The sequence below is a fragment of the Scyliorhinus torazame genome, chromosome 3 (genome assembly GCF_047496885.1).
Source record: "Scyliorhinus torazame isolate Kashiwa2021f chromosome 3, sScyTor2.1, whole genome shotgun sequence".
NCBI classification, from domain to species: domain Eukaryota; kingdom Metazoa; phylum Chordata; class Chondrichthyes; order Carcharhiniformes; family Scyliorhinidae; genus Scyliorhinus; species Scyliorhinus torazame.
Window position 1 is genome coordinate 227036829 of NC_092709.1, and position 27239 is coordinate 227064067.

At 49.6% G+C, this 27239-nt stretch overlaps 1 protein-coding gene across 5 annotated transcripts in view; it reads right to left on the minus strand.

Moving 5' to 3' along the window:
• ipo11 (importin 11) overlaps positions 1-27239 on the minus strand; it is an 878696-nt gene that overhangs the window by 460674 nt on the left and 390783 nt on the right. For all 5 annotated transcript variants that reach the window (XM_072496963.1, XM_072496961.1, XM_072496959.1 and 2 more), the window contains 2 exons: positions 26595-26708; positions 10348-10463 (listed from right to left, as the gene is read on the minus strand). In XM_072496963.1, the coding sequence (XP_072353064.1) occupies positions 10348-10463; positions 26595-26708 (230 nt within the window). The remainder of the gene's footprint in view (positions 1-10347; positions 10464-26594; positions 26709-27239) is intronic.

Consider the following 27239-nt stretch of genomic DNA (forward strand, 5'->3'; position numbering starts at 1 on the left):
ATAATGGACTCTAAAATCTTATCAATGACCAGAGTCAGGCTAACCGGCCTATAATTTCCTGTCTTCTGCCTCTTTCCCTTCTTATACAAGGGTGTTACATTCGGCATTTCCAGTCCGCTGGGACCCTCCCTGCCTCCAGTGATTCCTGAAAGATCATGATGTGGAGATGCCGGCATTGGACTCAGGCGAAAGGAAGGAGCAGTGCTCCGAAAGCTAGTGATTCAAAACAAAACCTTTGGACTTTAACCTGGTGTTGTAAGACTTCTTACTGTCCTAAGATCATCACCAATGCCTCCACAATCTCCTCAGCTATCTCCTTTAGAATCCTGGGATATAGTCCATCTCGTCCAGGTGATTTATCCACCTTCAGACCTTTCAATTTTCTAGAATCTTCTCCTCAGTGATGGCCACTACACTCACCTCTGCCCCCTGATTCGCCTAAAGTTCTGGTGTCACAGATCTCCTCAAGCAAATTTTTACGAATGGTTTATTTACTTATAGAAAATTCAACTTGGCCATACTTACATCAAGTGCATGAAACTGTTGATGCAACATAGGGAATCGGAGAAATGTAGGATGTGAGGGACTGGAAAACGGGAGTGTGGTTAGAATTATGAGAGGAAAAGCTGAGTTCAGTGTGGCAAGAACAGGCTGATACCATGAGTCTACCTGGACATAGCTGTTTGTTGATTTTGGGAAGCAGGCAAAAGCAAAGTTTGTGGGGTTGTGGGGCTATGAGGTTGGAAGCTGTGGAGGGAAGATCCCCAGAGGCGATGAGGTCAGTGACCGCCCTGGGGAAATTGGCTTGGTGTTCGCTGGCACGATTGTGGTCACTGGAGAAGGAGGAGGAAGTGTCTGAGAGTTGATGCTCAGCCTCCATGAGGCAAAGGTCAGTACGCCAGACAACGACAAATCAACCCTTGTCAACAGGTTTAATGACCAAGTCAGGGCTAGACTTGAGAGAACAGAGTGCAGCAAGTTCTGAAGGAGAAGGAAGGTCCAGCTCTCCCCGACCACCACTCCCCCAGCAGATCCACTGAAGTCCAATGGCTGCTCTGTCTTCACTACATTTCTCAAAACAGCTAGAATTACAAACCCAGGGAATATAACCCTGACTCTTCCAGTCCAATGCTGGTGTATCTGTATCTTGTTGCTCAAACCAGATATGCCCTGGGCGCGAGTCTCCGCTCCCGTTGGGAGAATCGCCTGGGTCGCCAAATTTTCCCATGACGCTGGTCCGAGGCCCTCCCACGATTCTCGCAAGCCGCGAGAACGGCCCAGTCGAGTTCCGGGCAGCGCAGGCTGGAGAATTGCCCGAGACACCCAAAATGGCGATTCTCCGGCAACCCTGCTATTCTCAGGCCCGAGCGGCCAGCCCAAAACGGTGGGTTCCCCCCGGCGCCATCCACACCTGGTCGCTGCCGGCGGGAACAGCGCGGGAACGCTGGGGGGGGGGGGGGGGGGGGGGGGGGGCCTGCCGGGGGGGATCCTGCATCGGGAGGGGTCCTGAAATGGGGTGTGCCCCGCGATCGGTGCCCACCGATCGTCGGGCCGTCCTCTCTGAAGGAGGACCTCCTTTCTTCCGCAGCCCCGCAAGATCCGTCTGACATCTTCTTGCGGGGCAGACTCAGAGAGGGCGGAAACCACGCATGCGCGGGTGACGCCAGTTATGCGGCGCCAGCCACGTCATGTATGCGGCGCCGCCTTTACGCGGCGCCAAGGCCTGGCACACGTAAATGTCGCAGCGCCACTTCTAGCCCAGTATCGGGCCCTGAATAGGGGCCGTTTCGCGCCGTCGTGAACCTCGACGGCGTTCACGAAGGCGCGAACACTATGCCTCCATTTCGCAGATCAATTGGCCATGCTAAATTGCCCATAGTGTCCAAAAAGGTTAGGTGGGGTCACGGGGATAGGGTGGAGGTGTACAGATAGGGTGGAGGTGAGGGCATAGGTAGGGTGCTCTTTCTTTTACTTTTAAATATATTTATTCAAATTTTTCAACAGATTTTCAACAAACGCCCCCCCACCCGCCCAACAAAAAGAAAGAAACAAAAACACAAGAATCAAAAATTATACATTGGATTTCCCCCATATACAATAACCCCCTATATGACATATAAAAGCACCAATAAAGCCCCCCCGCCCCTGGGCTGTTGCTGCTGCTGACCTCCTCCTAACGCTCCGCGAGATAGTCTACTGCCACCGCCTGAGGAACCCCTGCACAGACCCTCGCAAGGCAAACTTTATCCTCTCCAGCTTGATGAACCCTGCCATGTCATTGATCCAAGCTTCCACACTATGGGGCTTCGCATCTTTCCATAATAGCAAAATCCACTGCCGGGCTACCAGGGACGCAAAGGCCAGAATACCGGCCTCTTTCGCCTCCTGCATTCCTGGCTCGTCCGTTACCCCAAATAATGCCAATCCCCAGCTCGGCTTGACCCGGGCTTTCACCACCTTGGACATAGTCCTCGCAAAACCCCTCCAAAACACATCCAGTGCCGGGCACGACCAGAAAAAATGGACGTGATTTACCGGGCTTCCCGAGCACCTCCCATAGCTGTCCTCCACCCCAAAGAACCTACTCAACCTCGCCCCTGTCATATGCGCTCTAGGAGTAACTTTGAACTGTATTAGGCTGAGCCTGGCACAAGAGGAGGAAGAATTAACCCTACTCAGGGCATCAGCCCGCAGACCCTCATCTAACTCCTCCCCCAGCTCCTCCTCCCACTTGCCCTTTAACTTCTCCACTGAGGCCTCCTCCTCTTCCTTCAGCTCCTGGTAAATCGCCAAAACTTTGCCTTCTCCAACCCATACACCCGAAATCACCCTGTCCTGAATCCCCTGTGCCGGGAGCAGAGGGAATTCCCTCACCTGCCACCTCACAAACGCCCTCACTTGCATGTACCTGAAAGCGTTTCCCGGGGGTAACCCAAACTTCTCCTCCAGCGCCCCTAGGCTCGCAAATGTCCCATCGATGAACAGGTCCCCCATTCCTCTAATCCCTGCTCGATGCCAGCTCCGAAACTCCCCAACCATCCATCCCGGGACGAACCAATGATTCTCCCGAATCGGGGACAAACCGAGGCTCCCACCTCGCCCCTGTGTCGCCTCCACTGCCTCCAGATCTTCAACGTCGCCGCCACCACCGGACTCGTGGTGTACCTTGTCGGCGAGAGCGGCAGCGGTGCCGTCGCCAGCGCCCTCAAGCTCGTGCCCACACAGGACGCCATCTCTAGCCTCTTCCACGCCCCCCCCTCTCCCTCCATTACCCACTTACGGATCATCGCCACATAGGCTGCCCAATAATAGCCGCACAAATTCGGCAGCGCCAGCCCCCCTGTCCCTGCTACGCTCCAGAAACACCCTCTTCACCCTCGGGATCTTATTCGCCCACACAAAACCCATGATGCTTCTACTTACCCGTTTCAAAAATGCCTTGGAGATCATAATGGGAAGGCACTGGAACACAAAGAGAAACCTCAGGAGGACCGTCTTTTTAACCGATTGCACCCTACCCGCCAGTGAGAGTGGCAGCATATCCCATCTTTTAAAATCCTCCTCCATCTGCTCCACCAACCGCGTCAAATTAAGCTTGTGCAGGGCCCCCCAACTCCTAGCTACATGGATCCCTAGGTACCGAAAGCTCCTTTCCGCCATCTTCAGCGGTAGCTCGTCTGTCGCCCTTCCCTGGTCCCCTGAATGCAGCACAAAGAGCTCACTCGTCCCTACGTTGTGTTTATACCCCGAAAAGTCCCCAAACTCCCTTAGGATCCGCATGACCTCCGCCATCCCTTCCACTGGATCTGCCACATACAGCAACAGGTCGTCAGCAAACAGCGACACCCGATGTTCCTCTCCCCCTTGGACCAACCCCCTCCATTTCCTGGACTCCCTTAGTGCCATGGCCAGAGGCTCAATTGCCAGTGCAAAAAATAAGGGGGACGGGGGCACCCCTGCCTCATCCCCCGGTACAGCCGAAAGTACTCTGACCTCCGCTGATTCGTAGCCACACTCGCCACCGGGGCTCTACATAGCAGCCTGACCCAGCTGATGAACCACTCCCCGAACCCAAACCTCCGCAACACTTCCCAAAGATACTCCCACTCCACCCGGTCAAAGGCCTTCTCCGCGTCCATAGCTGTCCCTACCTCCGCTTCCCCCTCCACCGAGGGCATCATAATCACATTGAGGAGTCTCTGCACATTAGTGTTTAGCTGCCTACCCTTCACAAATCCCGTCTGGTCCTCATGAATCACCCCGGGACACAGTCCTCAATTCACGTAGCCAGCACCTTTGCCAGCAACTTAGCATCAACATTGAGGAGCGAGATCGGTCTATACGACCCACATTGCAGTGGTCCTTGTCCCGCTTCAGGATCAAAGAAATCAGCGCCCTAGACATTGTCGGGCGCAAGGTCCCCCCCCTCCCTCGCCTTATTGAAAGTCCTCACTAGCAACGGGCCCAGCAGGTCCATGTATTTCCTGTAGAATTCAACCGGGAACCCATCCGGCTCCGGGGCCTTCCCCACCTGCATGCTCCCCAATCCTTTAACCAGCTCCTCCAGCCCAATCGGCGCCCCCAAACCAGCAACCTCCTCCACCCTCAGGAACCTCAGCTGATCTAAGAAGCGTCGCATCCCCTCCTCACCCGCAGGGGGCTCAGACCTGTACAGATCCCCATAGAAGTCCCTAAATACCTTGTTTATTCTCACCGCACTCCGCATCATATTCCCCTCTCTATCCTTAACTCCACCAATCTCCCTCGTTGCCTCCCTCTTACGAAGCTGGTGTGCCAGCATCCGACTCGCCTTCTCCCCATACTCATACGTCGCCCCCTGCACTTTCCTCCACTGTGCCTCTGCTTTCCCCGTGGTCATCAGGTCGAACTCCGTCTGGAGGTTCCGTCGCTCCCTGAGTAGCCCCTCCTCGGGGGCCTCTGCATACCTCCCGTCCACCCTTAAAATCTCCCCCACCAACCTCTCCCTCCCCTCTCTCTTCTCCCTGTGGGCCCTAATGGAGATTAGCTCTCCCCTGACCACCACCTTCAGCGCCTCATAGATTTACCCCCCCCCGTTGTCGTTGGCCTCCAAATATCCTTCAATGCACCCACCCGCACACCTCCTCATCCGCCAATATTCCCACATCAAGGCGCCACAGCGGGCGCTGGTCCCTCTCCTCCCCCAACTCCAGCTCCACCCAATGCAGGGCGTGGTCCGAGATAGCTATGGCCGAATATTCCGCTCCCTCCACTTTCGGGATCAGCGCCCTACTCAAAATGAAAAAATCTGTCCGGGAGTCGGCTCTCTGGACGTGGGAAAAGAAGGAAAATTTCCTGGCCAGCGGCCTGACAAACCTCCATTGATCCACTCCCCCCCCCCCCCCCGCTCTCTTTCCCCCCCCCGACTAGCCATCTCCTTTTCTTGGCCAGCCACGTGCCCGCGCCTCCCGCACCCTCCAGTCCCCCAGGCGGCGGACCCCCGCCCCGACTACCTCTCCTTCATCCAGCTCCCTTTTGGCCAATGCAGCAGCAACCCTGTTCCCCCCCTCCCCCCATCCCCCTCTAGATCCTCATCTAGCCATTTTTCTCCCCCCATATCACTCCCGTAAGTCAGCTGACTCCTGCTGACCCCGGCCTCTCCATCGACCCCCCAGTGTGAGAATCCCCCCCATCCCTTGGCAGTCAGTGTGCGCTCCTCTCCAGCACCGCCCTTCCCCCCCCGGCCCCACCCCCATCCTTCCCTACCGCAGGAAAAAGCCCGCGCTTTCCTGAGCCGGCCCCGCCCCCTCTGGCGCAGCTCCTTTTTGCGGCCTTACCCCAACTCCCCATCCCCGCGCCTCCACTCCCCCTCTTCCTCTGTGGGGCCCTGCCCCTCCAACACCGATGCCCACACTCTCCCACAGCCCCCACATCAAATCCATTCACCCACCCCACCCAGCACTCAAACCCAGAGAACATTCCCCAAAAGCAATAAACACAGTCAACATCCCCCCACAACCAACCCTCAATTTGAGTCCAACTTTTCAGTCTGTATAAAGTTCTATGCCTCATCGGGCGTTTCAAAATTGTGGTGCCGATCTTGGAACGTGACCCACAATCGTGCTGGCTGCAGCATCTTGAACTTCACCCCCTTCCGATGGTGCACACCTTAGCCTGGTTAAAACCAGCCCTCTTCTTAGCCACCTCCGCACTCCAGTCCTGGTAAATTCGGATCTCCGTGTTCTCTCACCTGCTGCTCCGCTATTTTTTGGCCCATCTCAGGACACACTCTCTGTCCATAAAGCGGTGGAACCTCACCACTACAGCCCTCGGCGGCTCGTTGGCTTTGAGTCTCCTTGCCAGGACCCGATGAGGCCCATCTAGCTCCAGGAGCCTCGGGAAAGCTCCCGCGCCCATCAGCGAATTGAGCATCGTGCTCATATATGCCCCGGCATCGGGCCCCTCCACAACTTCAGCGAGACCCAGAATCCGAAGATTCTTCCTCCTCGGCCTATTCTCCAGGTCCTCGAATTTTTCCGCCCACCTCTTGTGCAGCGCCTCGTGCGCCTCCACCTTCACCGCCAGGCCCAATATCTCATCCTCGTTCTCAGAGGCTTTTTGCAGCACCTCCCGGATCACCGCCCCTTGGGCCTTCTGGGTCTCCACAAGCTTCTCAATCGCTGCCTTCATTGGCTCCAACATTTCTGTCTTCAGCTCCTCAAAGCAGCGTTTAAGAAACTCCTGCTGCTCCTGCGACCACTGTGCCCACGCTGCTTGGTCTCCACCCGCCGACATCTTGCTTTTCCTCCCTCGCACTTTTTGCTGCCCCAAGATCACTTTTTTTAACCGCTCCACTCCTGGTCCAATCCATATAATGTCAGGGGGACCTTGCTGTCAACTTCCCACACTGGATGCCGTCGAACAATTTCCGTTGAGGCCCCTCTGGAGAGCCCAAAAGTCTGTTCCCGGCGGGAGCTGCCGAACGTGCGACCTACCTCAGCATAGCCGCACCAGGAAGTGAGGGTGCTCTTTCTAAGGACCAGTGCAGACTCGATGGGCCAAACGGCCTTCTTCTGCACTGTAAATTCTATGATCTGTCCACCTGCGACTCCACTTTCAAGGAGCATTGAACCTGTACTCTTTGTTCTGTAACTCTCTCCAATTCTCGACCATTAACTGAGTAGGTCCTGCCCTGAAGTGATCTACCAAAATGCATCACCTCACATTTATCCAAATTAAACTCCATGGACCATTCATCGGCAGACTGGCCTAATTGGTCAAGATCCTGTTGCAATCTTATATAACCTTCTTCACTATCCACTATGCCACCAATCTTGGTATCATCTGCAAACTTACTAACCATGCCTCCTACATTCTCATCTAAATCATTAATATATATAACAAATAACAGTGGACCCAGCACCGATCCCTGAGGCACACCGCTGGTCACAGGCCTCCAGTTTAAAAAACAATCTTTGGCTTCGGTCGCCAAGCCAATTTTGTATCCAATTGGCTACATCACCCTGGATTCCGTGAGATTTAACCTTTTGCAACAACCTACCATGCGGTACCTTGTCAAAAGCCTTGCTAAAATCCATGTAGACACACCTACCTCCTTGATTACCCCTTCAAAATTCTCAATCAAATTCGTGAGACATGACTTTTCCCTTACAAAGCCATGTTGACTTCCCCTAATTAGCCTGTCTAGATGCCTGTAGATCCTGTCCCTCAGAATACCTTCCAACAACTTACCCACTACAGAAATAAGGCTCACCGTGGTGTCTGTAGTTCCCAGGCTTATCCCTACAGCCCTTCTTAAGCAAGGGCAGAACATTTGCCACCCTCCAATCTTCAGGCATCACTCCTGTGGCGGTCGATGATTCGAATATCTCAGCTAGGGGGCTGGAAATTTCCTCTCTAGCCTCCCACAACACCCTGGATACATTTCATCAGGTCCCGGGGATTTATCTATCTTGATCCGCTTTAATACCTCCAGCACCTCCTTCTCTGTAATGTGTACACTCCTCAAGACTTCACCTTTTATTTCCCCAATTTCCCTAACATTCGTGACTTTCTCAACAGTAAATACGGACGAGAAATATTCAGTTAGGACCTCTCCCGCCCCTTGTGAATCTGCACATAGATGACCTTGTTTATCCTGGTCATTCTTTTGCACTTTTTGTATCTGTAAAAGCTCTTTGGATTTTCCTTTGCCTTATCTGCCTAGACAATCTCATGTCCTCTTTTTGCCCTCCTGATTTCTCTCTTAACTCAACTCCGACAGGCCCTATATTTTTCAAGGGATCCACTTGATCCCAGCTGTCTATGCATGTCACATGCCTCCTTCTTCCTTTTGACCTTGGCCTCAATATCCCGAGCCATCCAGGGTTCCCTACTTCTACCAGCCTTACGCTCAAGAGCAGCACGGTAGCACAGTTGCTTCACAGCTCCAGGGTCCCTGGTTCGATTCCCGGCTTGGGTTACTGTCTGTGCTGAGTCTGCACGTTCTCCCCGTGTCTCTGTGGGTTTTCTCCGGGTGCTCCGGTTTCCTCCAACAGTCCAAAGGTGTATAGGTTAGGTGGATTGACCATGATAAATTAAAAGGCTGGGTGGGGTTACGGGGATAGGGTGGGCTTAAGTGGGGTGCTCATTCCAAGGGCCGGTGCAGACTCGATGGGCCGAATGGCCTCCATCTGCACTGTAAATTCTATGATCTAAGAGGAATATGCTCACCCTGAACCCTAATTAACACCCTTTTGAAAGACTCCCACTTACCAACTGTCCTCTTGCCCGTAAAAAGCCTCGCCCAATCAACTATTGGAAGTTCCACCCTAATACCATCGAAATTGGCCTTGCCCCAATTTATAATTTTAACTTTTGAGCCAGAACCATCATTCCCCACAGCTATCTTAAAATAAATGGAATTATGGTCACTGGTCCCAAAGTGATCTCGCACCAACATGTCCGTCACCTGCCCTTCCTTATTCCCCAAGAGGAGGTCAGGTTTTGCCCCATCTCTAGTCAGGCCATACGGATATTGAATGAGGAATTCTTCCTGAATACACTCGACAAATTTCTCTCCATCCAAACCCCTGGTGCTATGGCTGTCCCAGTTAATGTTGGGATAGTTAAAATCCCCTACTATTACCACCCTATTTGCCCGGCAGCTATCTGTAATCTCCTTACATATTTGCGTCTTGCTTTCCCATTGACTATTTGGGGGCCTATAGTACAGTCCTATCAAAGTGATCTCACCCTTCTGATATCTCAGTTCTACCCATGTAATAATAATAATAACCTTTTATTGTCACAAGTAGGCTCAGTGGGCAAACCCTTGGATATATTCTCTCTCTGTAATGCCGTGATACTGTCCCTAATCAAAAGCGCAACTCCCCCTCCTCTCTTACCACCCGTTCTATCTCGACTATAGCATTTGTCCCCCGGAACATTGAGCTGCCAGTCCTGCCCCTCCTTTAGCCATGTTCCAGTAATAGCGAAATATCCCAGTCCCACGTACCTATCCATGTCCTGAGTTCATATGCATTGCCCTCATTGAAATAAATGCAGTTCAATCTGTTCCTCTGCCTTTCACTTTTCTCTCTATCCCATCTTTACTACTCTCTGACTTCCTGCATTGGTTCCCATCCCCCTGCCACATTAGTTTAAACTCTCCCCAACAGCACTAGCAAACAACCACTCCGAGGACATTGGTTCTAGTCCTGCCCAGGTGCAGACCGTCTGATTTGTAATGGTCCCACATCCCCCAGAGCCGGTTGCAATTTCCCAAAAATCTGAATCCCTCCCTCCTGCACCATCTCTCAAGCCACGCATTCATCCTGTCTATCCTGTCATTCCTATTCGGACGAGCAACATTTTCTGTATTCAGGATGTGCTCTGATCTGAACTATGGATTTCACTCCTTAAATGATTTAATTATATTGAAATAAAAATTTAATGAGTACAGAGCTGTGAGTACCAAATCAACGTGACACTAACTTTGTTCATTTTATATTCTTTTCTTCCTTTTACTCTTCCACTCCTCGCTAAAATTCTGTATGATTATTCAAAGTCATTAATAAAGAGCACTTAACCATATGTCACAAAGGTATCAGCCACTTTCAACTTATAAATGATGCTGAAATCAGCATCACTACATAAATATGCCTCGATGACAAGGAATCCAGTAATGGTGTTATTTTAAAAAGACACCAATTCACTATGCAGGTCAAGATGAAGAATTACATCAGCAATATTGGTTGCCAAAATATGACTGTGCCTGACACACTGAGCATATGCTGCTGCTTCGCCATTTAACAGTGGTATCACAAAAGAGCTCAACACCAAGGTTTCTCAGTAAGGTCTACTCACCACAATTCTAAACCGTCCTCCAGCAGGTAAACATGGGGTGACTGGGAGACATCTGTACTCAGCTGAATGACTGGCAGCAAGAATGGATAGAGGTTTTTGCTATCTGCTCCCAAACCCTAGAGATAAGTAAACAGGGTGAAAAGTGAACAAACAGTCCCACTGGAGAAAATTGAACTATAAATACATATGCACACACAGACAAATAATTCATTTCTTCAAATATAATGTGCATTCTTTCCCCAAAAAACTGCTCAAAAATGATGGTTGTGAATTACACATCAACATCCTCCACCTTCAGGGACCCTGTCCTAACAAAACATTAGCAACCATTGACTTTCATTGGATTGGTCCATGAATATGTTTGACAAAATACTATACTTGTTTGCATTACTTTCTGCAGTATGGTTGATCAGGAAACTCTCCCCTTCTTACCACTTGTCGTGAGGTGTACTGGAAGGATTTCCAGGCTGATAATCTGCCTGTTTGGCCACATTATGAAGGCACATTGGGTGGCCATTAAGACCTGAAATAGGTCTTGAACTTCTGACCCACAGGTAGGAATGTCACCACTGCGCCATTAGACTTTAAATACACAGAACATGCTACCATTGTGCCACAATATTTCCAAACATAGAAAATACCATGAATGTAAAAGTAGAAGATGAAAATAAATACCCGACCAAGGTAAGAAAAAGGGTTCACATTTACAATCAGGAATCAAATATTGAAGTATAAAAGGACTGTTAAAAATAAACGCACTTCATCTAAATAGAACTGGACACAATAGTTGACAGTGAGAAACCAAGTGCAATAGGAACAACCAAAACATATCCCTGTAGATCTAAGAAGGCAGTAGAAGCTGGTCACTCTATGACATGAGCAGTTGGGACAAAGTTACCCCTTTGGAGCATTCTGTTCTGCTCGGCACAGCCGAAGAACTAAAGTTGTGCTTGTGAGTTGTTGCAGGAGGGCAGACTCAGGAATTCAGGGGAACAGAGTCTCGGGAGACCAGATTGAAACCCTGCAAGGTGGGCTGTCGTTGAGGCTGTCCAAGTTGGAGCGGCCTCTGGAGAGAATTCCAAGGGAAAATCTTCAAATGTGAGGGCTGGAATCCCTCATTGGAGAGAGGGTAAGTTGCACCAAGATTGGCCGACTCCCAGTATTTACTAATCTCTGGGTGGGTGGTTGAGAAATCTGTCTTGATCGCACCTACCATTTATTGTGTAGTGTGGTGTGTTAAACTGGTTTGCCTATTAATTCATATGTAGCTCAAATTTACCCTGAACGTTAAAGTAAAGACAGGTATTGTATAGTAAAGTTAATTTTTGTTTGTTCAAAACCTGTGGGATCTTGTGGCTTTAGTCTCTCAGCAAGGATGTTGAATCTCAAACTTTGTCTCAACAAAAAGTTATTGGTCCCTAACTGGATCTTACCAAAAACATAGATGTCTGGTCTAGGATCATAACACCCTATTCAAGAAAGGAGGGAGACCAAAACCAGGAAACTATAGGCCAGTTAGCCTAACAACTGTCATTTGAAAAATGTTGAATCCATTATTAAAGAAGCAGCAGCAGGATATTTAGAAAATTGTAATAAAACCAAGCAGACTCAACAGGTCTTTAAGAAAGGAAAATCTTGCTTGTTAAATTAGAGTTCTTTGAGGATGTAACAAGCAAGAGTGGATAAGGGGAACATTGGATGTAACGGATTGGATTCCCAAACAGTATTCGATAAGGTGCCACATAAAAGGTGAGATCATGTGGTTAGGAATAATATATTAGCATGGATAGAGGTCCGGCTAACTAACTGAAAGCAAACAAATGAAAACAAAATGCTAGAAATCTCAGCAAGTCTACTACTATCTGTGGAGAGAGAAACAGTTAACGTTTCAAGTCCACGATGAACGGCCTTTATTGAAAAGGGGATGGAGTATAAAATTGGGGAATTCTTACTTCACTTGTCCAGGGCATTGGTGAGATCACATATAGCGAGCTGCTTATAATCTTGGTCTACTTATTTAACGAGGGATATGCATGCATTGGAAGCAGTTCAAAGAAAGTTCAGTACGTTGCTTCCTGGGATGAAGGACTTGTCTTATGAAGAAAGATTGACAAGGTTAGTCCTACACTCATTGAAATATAAAGTGGTGATCTGATTGAATCATATAAGATTCTGAGAGGCTTGGCAGGGTAGATGCTGAAAGGATGTTTCCCTCGTGGGTGAATCTAGACTGAGAGTGGCACAATTTCAGAATAAGGAATCTTCTACTTAAGGTGAAGATTAGGAGGAATTTCTTCTCTGAGTGTTGTTTACCTTTGGAATTCTCTATCCCAGAGAGCAATGGAGGCTGAGTCATTGAAAATATTCAAGGTGAAAGGAGTTTAGCAGATTTATAATGTGGAAGGGAGTTAATGGTTATGTGGAGTGTGGGGGACGGGCAGGCAAAAAACTGACGTTAACCTTATAAAATGGTGGAGCAGGTTTGAAGTCCCAAAAAGCCTATTCCAGCTGTTATTTCTTTTATTGATACAAGGAATCTTTTCATGCAGCAAGTGGCAATGACCTGGAACTCAATGCCTACCAGGCAGAGACAACTAATTATTGGAAAAGGAAGTTGGATAGACACATGAGGGTAACCAATTTATAGAGTTATGGGGGTATAGTGGGAGAATCGGATTAATTAATTAGTCCTACAAATAGCCAGTATGGGCGTGCTAGGCCAAATGGACACCTTATGTGCCAAATAACTATATGGTAACCGGCTAATATCTCTCTATCTGGCTTGTATCACATTTTGTTTGACAATGCTCCTGTGAAGCACCTTGGGATTTTTGTTACGTTATAGGTGATATCTAAATATAACCTGTTCTGGTTGTTAGAACATGTAGAGTCAGGGGACAAGTAGCAGAAATAAATGGCTACAAAACAGAAATGGTAGAGCAGGGTGTAAATGTAGTTACTCAGACTGGACAAAGGTGTTCTATCAGGATCAGCTTTGAGACCATTGTTGTTCACATATGAACATTGGATTTGGACTCAGAAATCTGAAAAGTACAATTTCAAAATTTGAAAAGAAACCCAAATTGTAGTTAACATTTCATATAGGACTATGACAGTATACAAGTGTTAATAAATTCATGTGTAATTGGCAAATGAATTTAATTATCTGTAAACAAGAAGTGGTACATTTTGGTAGAAAGATTAAGGGGGTGACCTCACCGAAATTTGGCAAAGTGTTAGGATCTTACTGAAAACCGGCGTGGAGCTCTCCAGTTCCACAGATTAGTTTGCTCTCCAAATCTTGAGCCACTTGTCAAAAAAAAAAGTGAGTGGGCGTGGTTTACGCTGTAACTCTGGTGGGGCGAGGACACGACAGCAAAGAACTGGTTCCACACAGTTCGGGGTGCTATCTTTTTTTTTTAGAAAATATTTTATTGAAGCATTTGTAATTTTCACAGTTTAACACATTAACATTTCTTAAACAACCGCGTGGGCCGACACACGCAAAACACCTAAAAGAACAAAAACAGAAAACAACGTCCTCTATTACCCCGCCCTATTCCTTAATTACCCGTATACTAAGTTTCATGTCCTGATCTAACAATTTCATGCCTTCAGCTTCGCCCCACCCCCCCCCCACTTACCCCTCTCCCCCTTACGGTTGTCATCTCGGGCGAACCCCTGAGTTGATCCTCTCAAGGCGAACTTGATTTTTTCCAGCCTGAGAAACCCCGCCATGTCGCTGACCCACACTCCTGACTTCGGGGGCTCCGAGTCCCGCCATCCCAGCAAAATCCATCTCCGGGCCACCAGGGAGGAGAAGGCCATCGGCCTCCTTCCCCCCTCCCCTCGGCCCCCACATCTTCCGATACCCCAAATATTGCCAGTTCTGGACTCGGGGTTACCCTCCGGGGTGCCATCTTTAAATGGCACCCCGACCAGCACTGCAATGAGAACCAAGCCACAAGCAATCCAAGGATTCTTTATCACAAACCTTTCTCCCAATTATTTTCAGACTGACTTTCATTCCTCCCCCCACACCCGGATATTCATCTCTGGATATCCCATCCATGCAACCCCCCCCACCCCCCAACACCTCCACCATGTATAGACACAACCCATCCACCTCCACCAATGGGACTCCCACTGGGGTACGTCCTTGGCACTACCTCCTGTCAGTACCAACCTGACAATGCCATGGCAGTTCACAGGCATGTCCTTCCATCGCTCATGCGTACCTCTGCGCGCTCAGAGATCCCCTGGACAACCTCTTACAAATAGGACTAACCTATTACAAACACGTCAACAAGGAATGAAGATCTCGCGAGAGGGCATCATATGGTGCGGTGGCCACTAATGACATTGAATTGTAGTGAAATTTATTCAAATAAGGTTCACACCCTTGTGGGCATGAATCTCGTGACGCCGTCAACGAGGGGTGGTGAAAATCGAAAGCATCGATCAAGCTGCCGAGAAACACCTTTCCCAATTCTCATGAGATTTTCCACCCGCGTCACTGATCCTCTGAACGGCGTGTGCGGCTTTACGATTTTACGGTCTAAATGGGGGTAGAGGACTCTGGGGTAGATACAAAAATCACTAAAAGCAGTACCACAGGTTAATAAGGTCATAACATAAGAACATAAGAACTAGGAGCAGGGGTAGGTCATCTGGCCCCTCGAACCTGCTCCGCCATTCAATGAGATCATGGCTGATCTTTTGTGGACTCAGATCCACTTTCCTCCCAGAACACCATAACCCTTTATTCCTTTATTCTTCATAAAACTATCTATCTTTATCTTGAAAACATTTAATGAAGGAGCCTCTACTGCTTCACTGGGCAAGGAATTCCATAGATTCACAACCCTTTGGGTGAAGAAGTTCCTCCTGAACTCAGTCCTAAATCTACTTCCCCTTATTTTGAGGCTATGCCTCCTAGTTCTGCTTTCACTTGCCAGTGGAAACAACCTGTCGCATCTAAACTGTCTATTCCCTTCATAATTTTATATGTTTCTATAAGATCCCCTCGCATCCTTCTAAATTCCAACGAGTACAGTCCCAGTCTACTCAACCTCTCCTCGTAATCCAACCCCCTCAACTCTGTGATTAATAAAGTATACTTATAATTATAGTTAATTTCCAAGGGGATAAGATTGATGTAAAGAATTATGTTAAACGTGTGAAAACTTTAATTTGACAATATTTGGAGTACTGTAGATAGTCTAGTCTCCATGTTGTTAACTGGATATAGGGGAGTTGAGAAGATGCAAAAAAGATTGACTAGAATATCAAAACTGAGAGGTTAAACATATGCAAATAGCCCAATTCAGCCTCAAAGTTACCAGGAAGAGAAATGGAGCTGAAAACTAGGGAATGAGTTCTGAGCAGGAATCAGAAAAAATGGCTTCAACCTTTCTAATGTTAAGTTGGAAGAAATTTCTTCTCATCCAGTGCTGGATGTGGGACAAGCAGTCTGATCGGTTAGCAACAATTAGCACTGAACTAAGAAATCATCACAGTACAGATAGGCATACAAAATGCCATGGCACAGTAAAGCAAGTTGCAAACAGTCTTTCTCTCTACGTGAAATCCGATCGATCGGAAACTTTCTTCATTGTATTCTTTCTTAATATGTCATTGATTGTAACATCAACTAAAGCCTCTAATCAATTATAATCCTTATCTAAAGGTTTTCATTTTGCTCACTTCCTTGCTTCAGTGATTTGGAGGTGACCCACCATTTTGGATTACCAGTCACTACTTCAAAAAAGGACGGTTATATAATTTCCATGACAATTTCTGGATTGTTTGTCCTTTTAGATTACACTCTTTGCCCAGGTAGCCACTTGTGTGTTGCTTATGTCTACCCGCATTGTGATACCTTGGTTTAACCCAGGGACATCAAAAACAATATACCCATTTAGATGAATAAAAATCCAGAAACGTCACTGGCATGGGATCTGTCATGTTGTGCTTTCTCTATGGATGGCCACTGATTCTCCAACTGTGGGATAACCACCTTCTTGGGCGTCACTGTGGCACAACAGTTAGCACTGCTGCCTCACAGCATCAGGGACCCGGGTTCAATTCCAGCCTTGAGTGACTGTATGGAGTTTGCACTTTCTCCCCCTGTCTGCGTAGGTTTCCTCCGGGTGCTCCAGTTTCCTCCCACAGTCGAAAGATGTGCAAGTTAGGTGGATTGGCCATGCTAAATTTCCCCCCAGTGTCCAAAGATGTGCAGGTTGGGTGGGGTTACAGGGATGGGACGGGGGAGTGGGCCAAGGTAGGGTGTTCTTTCAAAGGCCGGTGCAGACTCGATGGGCCGAATGGCCTTCTTCTGCACTGTAGGAATTCTATCAAAGAAGTTTTGATAGGCTTTATTTTCTAGGAGCGAGAAGATTGAAAGGTGACCCAATTAATGGGCTGGTCTCTCCATTATTAACACTATGTCCCCCATGCCGGCGCCAAAACAGTGGAGCTGTACTCTTGAAAATCCTGCAAAACAGTGAATCGAATTCACAGCCCTGCAGGGGACTAGCAGGGACCCAGAGTGAATCTCGCAGCTTTTGCTGCAGATTCGGGCCCCACACTTCCGGGTCAGAGGCCGCACATGCGCACGGCGGCGGCCTCCAGCGGCCGCGCCATGCTCCATGGCGGACTCGGACCGCGGAGGTAGACTCACAAAGGAGGCCCCCTGATCGGTCGGCCGTGCGCCCGACTCTCAAACCCCGCACATTAATTCCCCGGCCGCCTGTGATCCACCCGCCCCCGACCACGCGAGCATCCCAACCGGCAATAGGTTAGTCCCACACCGTCGGAAACTCGACCGGTCAGGGGTGGAGGATTGCTGAGCGGGCCTCTGGCAATGGCACCCGCGGCGTACTTCCTCGTTGACTCCGATTTTCGGTGCCCGGAGAATCGCCAAACCGGTGCCGGGCCCGATTACCACATCAAACTGGATTATCCACCCCAACGCCGGCCGTGATTTCGGCATCGGGGTGTGGAGAATCCAGTCCAACGTCTTTAAGATTATAAAATAATTTAATAAAGAGAATGTTTCCATCAGGGACTACAAATTTAAGATAGGCGCCAATAAATCCAATCAGAAATTCCGGAGAGATCTCCTTACCAAGAGAGTGGTTAGAACATGAAACTTATCAACAGAAGCAGTAATTGAGTTGACAAGCACAGATGCACTTAAAGGGAGAAGAGATAAGCACAAATGGGAGAAATTAATGAAAGGCTATGGTATGAGGTTAGATGAGGGGTGTGGGGGGGTCATGTGGCCCATAGACAGTGGCATAGACCTGTCGGGTCACTTGTCCCGTTTCTCTGCTGTACAATACTACATACTCAGTTCAGAGCTTTGAGAGCGACTTCCGGTTGCGGCTATGCAGAGCTGAGCCGCACGTTCGGCAGCTCCCGCTTGGAACGGCATTTTTTCGACATTTCCCGGTGTGGGAAAAAGACTGCAACATTCCCCCGACAGTGTATGGCTTGGACCAGGAGCGGGGCGACTAAAAAAAGTGGTGGTGAAGCCAAAGAAAGTGCGAGGGAAAAAGAGCAAGATGGCGGCGGGCAGGGACCAGGCAGCGTGGATGCAGTGGGCGCAGAGGCAGCAGGAGGTTATCCAGCGCTGCTTCAGAGAGCTCAAGGCAGACCTGCTGGAGTTGATGAAGGCTTCTATTGATAAGCTGCTGGAGACCCAGACGGCCCAGCGGGTGGCGAAATGCGAGGTCCGACAAAAGATCTCAGATAACGAGGACGAGATCTTGGGCCTAGCGGTAAAGGTGGAGCTTTAGGGCGAGGAGGTGAGCGAGCGGGTCCGAGGAAGCATATGGAGGTCAACGATAACGGGGAGGTCCGAGACGGGATGGTCTAGGTGGCGCTGAAGGCGGTGGTTAGGGGAGAGCTGATCTCCATTAGGGTCCACAAGCAGAGGAGAGAGCAGAGGGAGAGGGAGAGGCTGATGGGGAAGATGGTGAGGGTAGACAGGAGGTATGCGGAGGAGGGACAGTTGAGGGAGAGGCATAGCCCCCAGGCCGAATTCGACCTGTTGACCACCAGGAAGGCGGAGGCGCAGTGGAGGAACGCCCAGGGGGCGATTTATGAATATGGGGAAAAGGCAAGTCGGATGCTGGCGCATCAGCTTCGGAAGCGGGACGCAGCTAGGGAGCTCGGGGGAGTTAAGGATCGGGGAGGGAGTGTGATTGGCATCAATGGGGTCTTCAGGGACCTTTACGAGGAACTGTATCGGTCCGAGCCCCCACAGGAGGGAGGGATGGGCCACTTTAGAACATAAGAACTAGAAGCAGGAGTAGGCCATCTGGCCCCTCGAGCCTGCTCCACCATTCAATGAAATTATGGCTGATCTTTTGTGGACTCAGCTCCACTTTCCGGCCCGAACACCATAACCCTTAATCCCTTTATTCTTCAAAAAACTATCCATCTTTATCTTAAAAACATTTAATGAAGGAGCCTCTACTAGTTCACTGGGCAAGGAATTCCATAGATTCACAACCCTTTGGGTGAAGATGTTCCTCCTAAACTCAGTCCTAAATCTACTTCCCCTTATTTTGAGGCTATTCCCCCTAGTTCTGCTTTCACCCGCCAGTGGAAACAACCTGCCCGCATCTATCCTATCTATTCGCTTCATAATTTTATCTGTTTCTACAAGATCCCCCCTCATCCTTCTAAATTCCAACAAGTACAGTCTCAGTCTACTCAACCTCTCCTCGTAATCCAACCCCTTCAGCTGTGGGGTTAACCTAGTGAATCTCCTCTGCACACCCTCCAGTGCCAGTACGTTCTTTCTCAAGTAAGGAGACCAAAACTGAACACAATACTCCAGGTGTGGCCTCACTAACACCGTATACAATTGCAGCATAACCTCCCTGGTCTTAAACGCCATCCCTCTAGCAATGAAGGACAAAATTCCATTTGCCTTCTTAATCACCTGTTGCACCTGTAAACCAACTTTTTGCGACTCATGCACTAGCACACCCAGGTCTCTCTGCACAGCAGCATGTTTTAATATTTTATCATTTAAATAATAATCCCTTTTGCTGTTATCCATTTGCTAAAATGGATAACCTCACATTTGTCAACATTGTATTCCATTTGCCAGACCCTAGCCCATTCACTTAGCCTATCCAAATCCCTCTGCAGACTTCCAGTATCCTCTGCACTTTTTGCTTTACCACTTATCTTAGTGTCGTCTGCAAACTTGGACACATTGCCCTTGGTCCCCAACTCCAAATCATCTATGTAAATTGTGAACAGTTGTGGGCCCAACACTGATCCCTGAGGGACACCACTAGCTACTGATTGCCAACCAGAGAAACCCCCATTAATCCTCACTCTTTGCTTTCTATTAATTAACCAATCCTCTGTCCATGCTACTACCTTCCCCTTAATGCCATGCATCTTTATCTTATGCAGCAACCTTTTGTGTGGCACCTTGTCAAAGGCTTTCTGAAAATCCAGATATACCACATCCATTGGCTCCCCGTTATCTACCGCACTGGTAATGTCCTCAAAATATTCCTCTAAATTAGTTAGGCACGACCTGCCCTTTATGAACCCATGCTGTGTCTGCCCAATGGGACAATTTCCATCCAAATGCCTCGCTATTTCTTCCTTGATGATAGATTCCAGCATCTTCCCTACTACCGAAATTAAGCTCACTGGCCTATAATTACCCGCTTTCTGCCTACCTCCTTTTCTAAACAGTGGTGTCACGTTTGTTAATTTCCAATCCGCCGGGACCACCCCAGAGTCTAGTGAATTTTGGTAAATTATCACGAGTGCATTTGCAATTTCCCTAGCCATCTCTTTTAGCACTCTGGGATGCATTCCATCAGGGCCAGGAGACTGGTCTACCTTTAGCCCCATTAGCTTGCCCATCCCTACCTCCTTGGTGATAACAATCCTCTCAAGGTCCTCACCTGTCATAGCCTCATTTCCATCAGTCATTGGCATGTTATTTGTGTCTTCCACTGTGAAGACCCAAAAAACCTTTCTGGACCAACTGAGGTTCCCAAAGGTGGAGGAGGGACTGGTGGCAGGATTAGGGGCCCCGATTGGGCTGGAGGAGCGGGCCAAAGGAATAGGGAGCATGCAGGCGGGGAAGGCACCGAGGCTGGACGGTTTCCCGGTCGAATTTTACAAGAGATATGTGGACCTGTTGGGCCCGTTGCTGGTTAGGACCTTCAATGAGGCATGGGAGAGGGGAGCTTTGCCCCCGACGATGTCCCGGGCACTGATCTCCTTGATCCTGAAGCAGGACAAGGATCCCCTACAGTGTGGGTCTTACAGGCCGATTTCATTGTTGAATGTAGATGCCAAGGAGGCGAAGGTCTCAGCTACGGGAATTGAGGAGTGTGTGCCGCAGGTCATCCACGAAGACCAGACGGGGTTCGTGAAGGGGAGGCAGTTGAAAGCGAATGTGCGGAGGCTCCTGAACGTTATTATGATGCCGGCGAGGGAGGGGGAGGCGGAGATAGTGGCGGCGATGGATGCTAAGAAGGCCTTCGATAGGGTAGACTGGGGGTACTTGTGGGAGGTGCTGAAGAGGTTCGGGTTTGGGGAGGGGTTCATCAGGTGGGTTAGGCTGTTGTACGAGGTCCCGATGGCGAGTCCGATGGACGTCTGAGTACTTTCGGTTGCATCGAGGGATGAGGCAGGGGTGTCCCCTGTACCCCTGCTCTTCGCACTGGCGATTGAGCCCCTGGCTATGGCAGTGAGGGAGTCGAGGAACTGGAGGGGCTGGTGCGGGGTGGGGAGGAGCATAGGGTGTCGCTCTATGCGGACGACTTGCTGCTATACGTGGACCCGGTGGGGAAAATGCCGCAGGTAATGAGGATCCTCAGGGAGTTCGGGGATTTCTCAGGGTACAAGCTCAACATGGGGAAGAGCAAATTGTTCGTGGTTCACCCAGGGGACCAGGAGAGGGGGGATTGGCGAGCTCCCACTGAGAAGGGCGGAGAGGAGTATTTGGGGGTCCAGGTGGCCAGGAGTTGGGGGGACCTGCATAAACTTAATTTCATGAGGCTGGTGGAGCAAATGGAGGAGGAGTTCAAGAGGTGGGACGCGTTGCCGCTGTCCCTGGCAGGTAAGGTGCAGTTAGTCAAGATGATGGTGCTCCCAAGGGTTTTTGTTCCTGTTCCAGTGCCTCCCCATTCTTATCCCGAAGGCCTTCTTTAGGCGGGTCAACAGGAGCATAACGGGGTTTGTGTGGGCGCGAGGGACTCCGAGGGTGAGAAGGGTGTTCCTGGAGCGGAGTAGGGATGGGGGTGTGGCTGGCGCTGCCCAACCTCTGTGGATACTACTGGGCCTCCAATGCGGCGATGATGCGCAAGTGGGTGATGGAGGGGGAGGGGGCGGCATGAAAGAGGCTTGTGAGGGTACGAGTCTGGGGGCGCTGGCAACGGCGCCGTTGCCGGTCCCTCCAAGGAGATATACCACGAGCCCGGTGGTGGCGGCTACCCTCAAAATTTGGGGGCAATGGAGGCGGCACAGGGGGGAAGTGGGGGCCTCGGTGTGGACCCCGACACGGGGGAACCACCGGTTTGTCCCAGGGAGAATAGATGGAGGGTTTTCGGGGTGGCACAGGGCAGGGATAAGAAGATTGGGGGACCTGTTTGTGTATGGGAAGTTCGCGTGCCTGGGTGAGCTGGAGGAGTAGTACGGGCTCCCCCCGGAAAACACCTTTAGGTATCTACAGGTAAGGGCGTTTGCCAGGCAGCAAGTGGTGGAATTCCCGCTGCTGCCGCCACGCACGGTACAGGACAGGGTGCTCTCGGGGGTGTGGGTTGGAGAGGGGAAGATCTCGGCAACATACCAGGTGATGCAGGAGGAGGAGGAGGCCTCGGTGGAGGAGCTGAAAGATAAGTGGTTGGAGGAATTGGGGGAGGAGATCGAGGAGGGGACGTGGGCAGATGCCCTAGGGAGGGTGAACTCTTCCTCTTCGTGCGCGAGGCTCAGCCTCATACAGTTTAAGGTGCTGCAAAGGGCACACATGACCGGGACAAGGATGAGCCGGTTTTTTGGGGGTGAGAACAGGTGTGTTAGGTACTCAGGGAGCCCAGCAAACCACACCCATATGTTCTGGGCATGCCCAGCGCTGGAGGAATTTTGGAAGGGCATAGCGAGGACGGTGTCAAGAGTGGTAGGATCCAGGATCAAACCGGGCTGGAGGCTCGCAATATTTGGGGTTGCAGAGGAGCCGGGAGTGCAGGAGGCAAAAGAGGCCGGTATTCTGGCCTTTGCATCCCTGGTAGCCCAGCCAAGGATTCTTCTTCAGTGGAAAGATGCGAGGCCCCCAAGCGTGGAATCCTGGATCAACGATATGGCGGGGTTTATTAAATTGGAGAGGGTGAAATTTGCCTTAAGGGGATCGGTGCAAGGGTTTTTCAGGCGGTGGCAACTGTTCTTAGACTTCCTGGCAGAACGGTAGACAATGGTCAGCAGCAGCAACCCGGGCGGGGGAGGTGTTCTATTTTATTTTTGCTTGTCTATACTGGGGAATCGGAGGGGGTGTATTTATTTGCTTTGTTTGCTATGTGTTTCGGCGGGTGTTAATTTATTATTTATGTATAGCGGGGAGGGGGGCACTGGGTTGTTTTGTTTGGTATTCAATTCTATTGGGTTCCTTTTACATTTTGTTAATGATATTTTGGGGAAACTTTAATAAAAGTTTTTTTTTTAAAGTTCAGAGCTTTGAGAGCTAATAGCTACCAGAGTCAATAGTGCAGTATCCATCACACTAATATATATGCTGTGCACTATAAAAGCAATGTACAACAGTGTAATTTAAACAAAAAACTCCCCAGTTGAAGCATCGCAAAAAGTCAATACTTTTATTATGATTGGAGGTATGAGCTGCTGAAAGTATGCAGTAGTTGTAAACCTTATGATGACTATGACCAAAGGAAGAGTTCAATAGAAAATATTTACCTCCAGACTGTTTCCAATTAATATCTTTGAAATAGGAACATTGCAACAACTACTAACATTCTAGTTATATAACATTTCTTGGCCTGGGTCACTTGAAATTCGCCTGAAGTCCAATCATGAACCATAATTTAACCATTCCAAACTGCTCATCATCTCGGGCTGTGTTTCTCAATTTTCTCCGAACGTAAAGCCTCATACAAGGGTACAGGTGCATGAACAGTAATGGCCTAGCACTGACTCCATCATGTGGTCAGATTCTTTGGGTGCAATTTAACGGCCGCATTGTGCTTAGCGAGGATCCCATATGGGCCACTTCGACCGCAGAAGCCCAAATCAGCTCCAGGGTCCCAGGTTCGGTTCCGGCTTGGGTCACTGTCTGTGCGGAGTCTGCACATCCTCCCCGTGTGTGCGTAGGTTTCCTCCGGGTGCTCCGGTTTCCTCCCACAGTCCAAAGATGTGCAGGTTAGGTGGATTGGCCATGATAAATTGCCCTTAGTGTCCAAAATTGCCCTTAGTGTTGGGTGGGGTTGCTGGGTTATGGGGATAGGGTGGAAGTGTTGACCTTGGGTAGGGTGCTCTTTCCAAGAGCCGGTGCAGACTCGACGGGCCGAATGCACTGTAAATTCTATGATAATCTATGATGCCAGGCGCCGAGTGGTTTGCAATCTAACCGGCCCGCTCCCATTGGCGGGATTTGGATCCCGCCGAGACGTGGCGTGAAGCTAATTGAGGTCAATTAAGGGCAATCTCCACCGAGACTAATGAGATGAACGCCAGATCTAACGGCCGGCCTCCTATGATCTAACCGACTCCGATCACGCAGATTAGTACTGGTCCATACAAATGTGAATCAGGCGTCACAGCACATGGGAGGGGGGGGGGGGTGTCTCCCAGGATTTTGGAGGTCCCTGTGTGGCCAGGGACTGGGCAGGGAAGAACGTCTCCCTCTACCTTGGCACAACCAAGCTGGCACCTTGGCACTAAGGTGCCTGAGTGGCACTGCCAGGCTGGCAGAGCCACGGGTCAGGGCCTGAGGCAGGCCATGCCCATGAGAGGAGGAATGAGGTGTATGAAGGGTGAGGGGGGTGAAGGACGGGTCTGAAGGGGCCTCAAGAAGGTTCGGAGGGAGTGGGGGGGGGGGGGGTCTGAAAGAGGGCATGGGAAGGCCTGAAAAAGGGGGGCCTTCGGCGACCACATTGTGGGGTGTTCTCACCTTGGATGGGAGTAACGTGCATGTGCGTGAGGGTGACATTGACCGTGGATGGGGGACCCTCAAGCTCACTTAGAGATTGAGGCACCCAAAAATGGTGGCGCGATCTGCGAGGAACCAGTGTGGTCTGCGAGTTCAGCTCCCCAGTGATGGAAAAAGTGATGACTAGCCCAGAGAGAAACTGCCCAGGGCCCGAACAAATGACTAAGTGTGGTTAGATAGCGGTGGGAACACGCCAACAGAGCTGGGTAGAAACTCCCAGCCAAACCCGCCTGAAAGGATACTTGTAAACTATTCCAGTAGATCTCTGAGTCTAAGACCTTTAACGGTGGGGCTCACTCTCACTCTCCCTGGAGGGAAGAGTGCAGACGAACAAGATGAACGTACTGCCAAGGTTCCTCTTCCTGTTTAGATCCATCCGGATCTTCATCCCCAAGGCCTTTTTCCAAAACATAGACAGGCTAATCATGGCGTTTGAATGGGGGGGGCAAGAACCTGAGAATTCCCAAACCGACACTGCAAAGAGGGAAAGTCAGAGCCTGGCTCTACCGAACCTACAATACTACCACTGGGCAGCAACGGCAGAAAAAGTGAGGGGATGGGTACAAGAACCCGACACAGATTGGGTACAAATAGAGGAGGTATCCTGTAAAGGAACAACCCTCAGGGCCCTGGCCACAGCAGCATTCCCATCCTCCTCAACAAGCCCATTGGTAGTGGCCACACTGAGAACGTGGACCCAGTTGAGACAGCAGTTCGGGATAACCAAAATGTCCCTTATGGCCCCCATCTGCGGCAATCACAGATTCCCCCCAGCCATGCTAGATACCACCTTCAAAAGATGGAGGCAGGACGGGGGCACACTGACGGTCGGGGACTTCTACGTAAGGCACAGACTGGCGACACTGGATGAACTGACGAGGAAGTGGAAACTAGCAAGAGGACAGGAATTGAGACACCTCCAAATAAAGCACTTCCTCCGCAAAGAGACAGAAGGGTACCCCGGGGCCCCAGAAACCACACTATTAGAGGACCTGATAGGCACAAGCAGCGAGAAGGGGGTGCTATGTGGGAAAATATACGGACAGCTACTGGACAAAGCCCAAACACCATTGGACAGGACCAGACAAAAATGGGAGGACGAATTGGGGACAGAGGTGGGATGGGGACTCTGGAGTGAATCACTGAGCAGGGTGAGCTCCACCTCCTCCTGCATAAGGCTAAGCCTAATGCAGCTCAAAGTGGTGCACAGAGTGCACCTGACCAGGACCCGAATGAGCAGGTTCTTCCCGGAGGTGGAGGACAAATGTGAACGGTGCCAGAGGGGCCCGGCCAACCACACCCACATGTTCTGGGCTTGCCCCAAGCTTGCTGGGTTCTGGACAGCCTTCTCCGAGGCAATGTCCAATGTTGTGGGGATGAGGGTGAAGCCATGCCCAATAGTGGCAATCTTCGGGGTATCGGAACAGCCAGAGCTACACATGGGGAAGGGGACCAACGCCCTCGCCTTCGCTTCCCTAATCGCACGCCGGAGAATCCTGCTCGGCTGGCGATCGGCAGCACCACCCAAAACTGCAGACTAGCTCGCTGACTTCTCGGAATTTCTCCACCTGGAGAGGATTAAGTATGCCATCCGAGGGTCAGAGAAAGGCTTCCTGGATATTTGGGGGCAGTTCGGGGGGTGGGAGAAGAGAGAGAGAGAGAGAGAGAGAGAGAGAGAGAAAGAGGGGAAGGGGGGATATCATCGACCGATCCAGAGGGCAGCAAAATGTACATACAGTTAGTCAAATGAAGGACAAAACAAACCTCTCTGTAAAATAAAGCAAATTAGCGCGGGCAAGAAAAATGTAATGTATATAAGTAACAACTGTTTATAAATTATTCAATAAAAAGCCAATAAAAAGATTTTCCAAAACAAAAAAGATCTGAGTCTAGATGGTAACAACCATCCATATATGTGACTGTAACGTCGTCAGGTACTCCTGATATTCTGAACAGCTGGGCTCCCAGCAATGTTCAAGTAATGGAACACAATACAATTCAAAACACAATAGAAAGAAAATGCACTTAAAAGTTGTACCTGAACTAAATGAACTAGTGTGGTGAGAATTGCACAACGCAGCATATTGTGATCTTCAGACTGCTTCCACAGCAAAGGCAAATACTGCACCAAAGATCCAACATACGGCCGAATCTGTAAATGAAACAAAATCTATTAGGGCAACTAATTAGAGGAGGAACGAAAAAAGTTGATTATGTACATAATGTACTGTTCATCAAATGTGCAAAATAACAAGAATGAGAATGGTTACTTTGAAATGCCAAAGTACACCGAAGACAAAACCCAATAGTGCCTCATGATAAGTTTTAATATTTCAAATCAAATTAATAGGTAGCTGCTGAAAAATATACTGCCGTCTATTTCTGCCAAGTTGAATATGCCATTTAATTTTGTTGCGATCCTTGCCTCATTAAAACCTCTTTGATCAAAATTTTTGCAACACCCCAATACCAACTTTAACACAGCATCCATTTTTATGCTTCAACTTGGGATATTTTCCCACATTAAAGAAGCTATATAACTGCAATTTTAAAAAAAACATTATGTGAGGGCTTAAAAATAGATCACACGGGAGCTTACTAACTATTCCCACAACATGGAGATAATTTACACGGGAGTGACGTGATGCATTGCTCCTCTGGAGCCCTCTGAATCATTTAATCC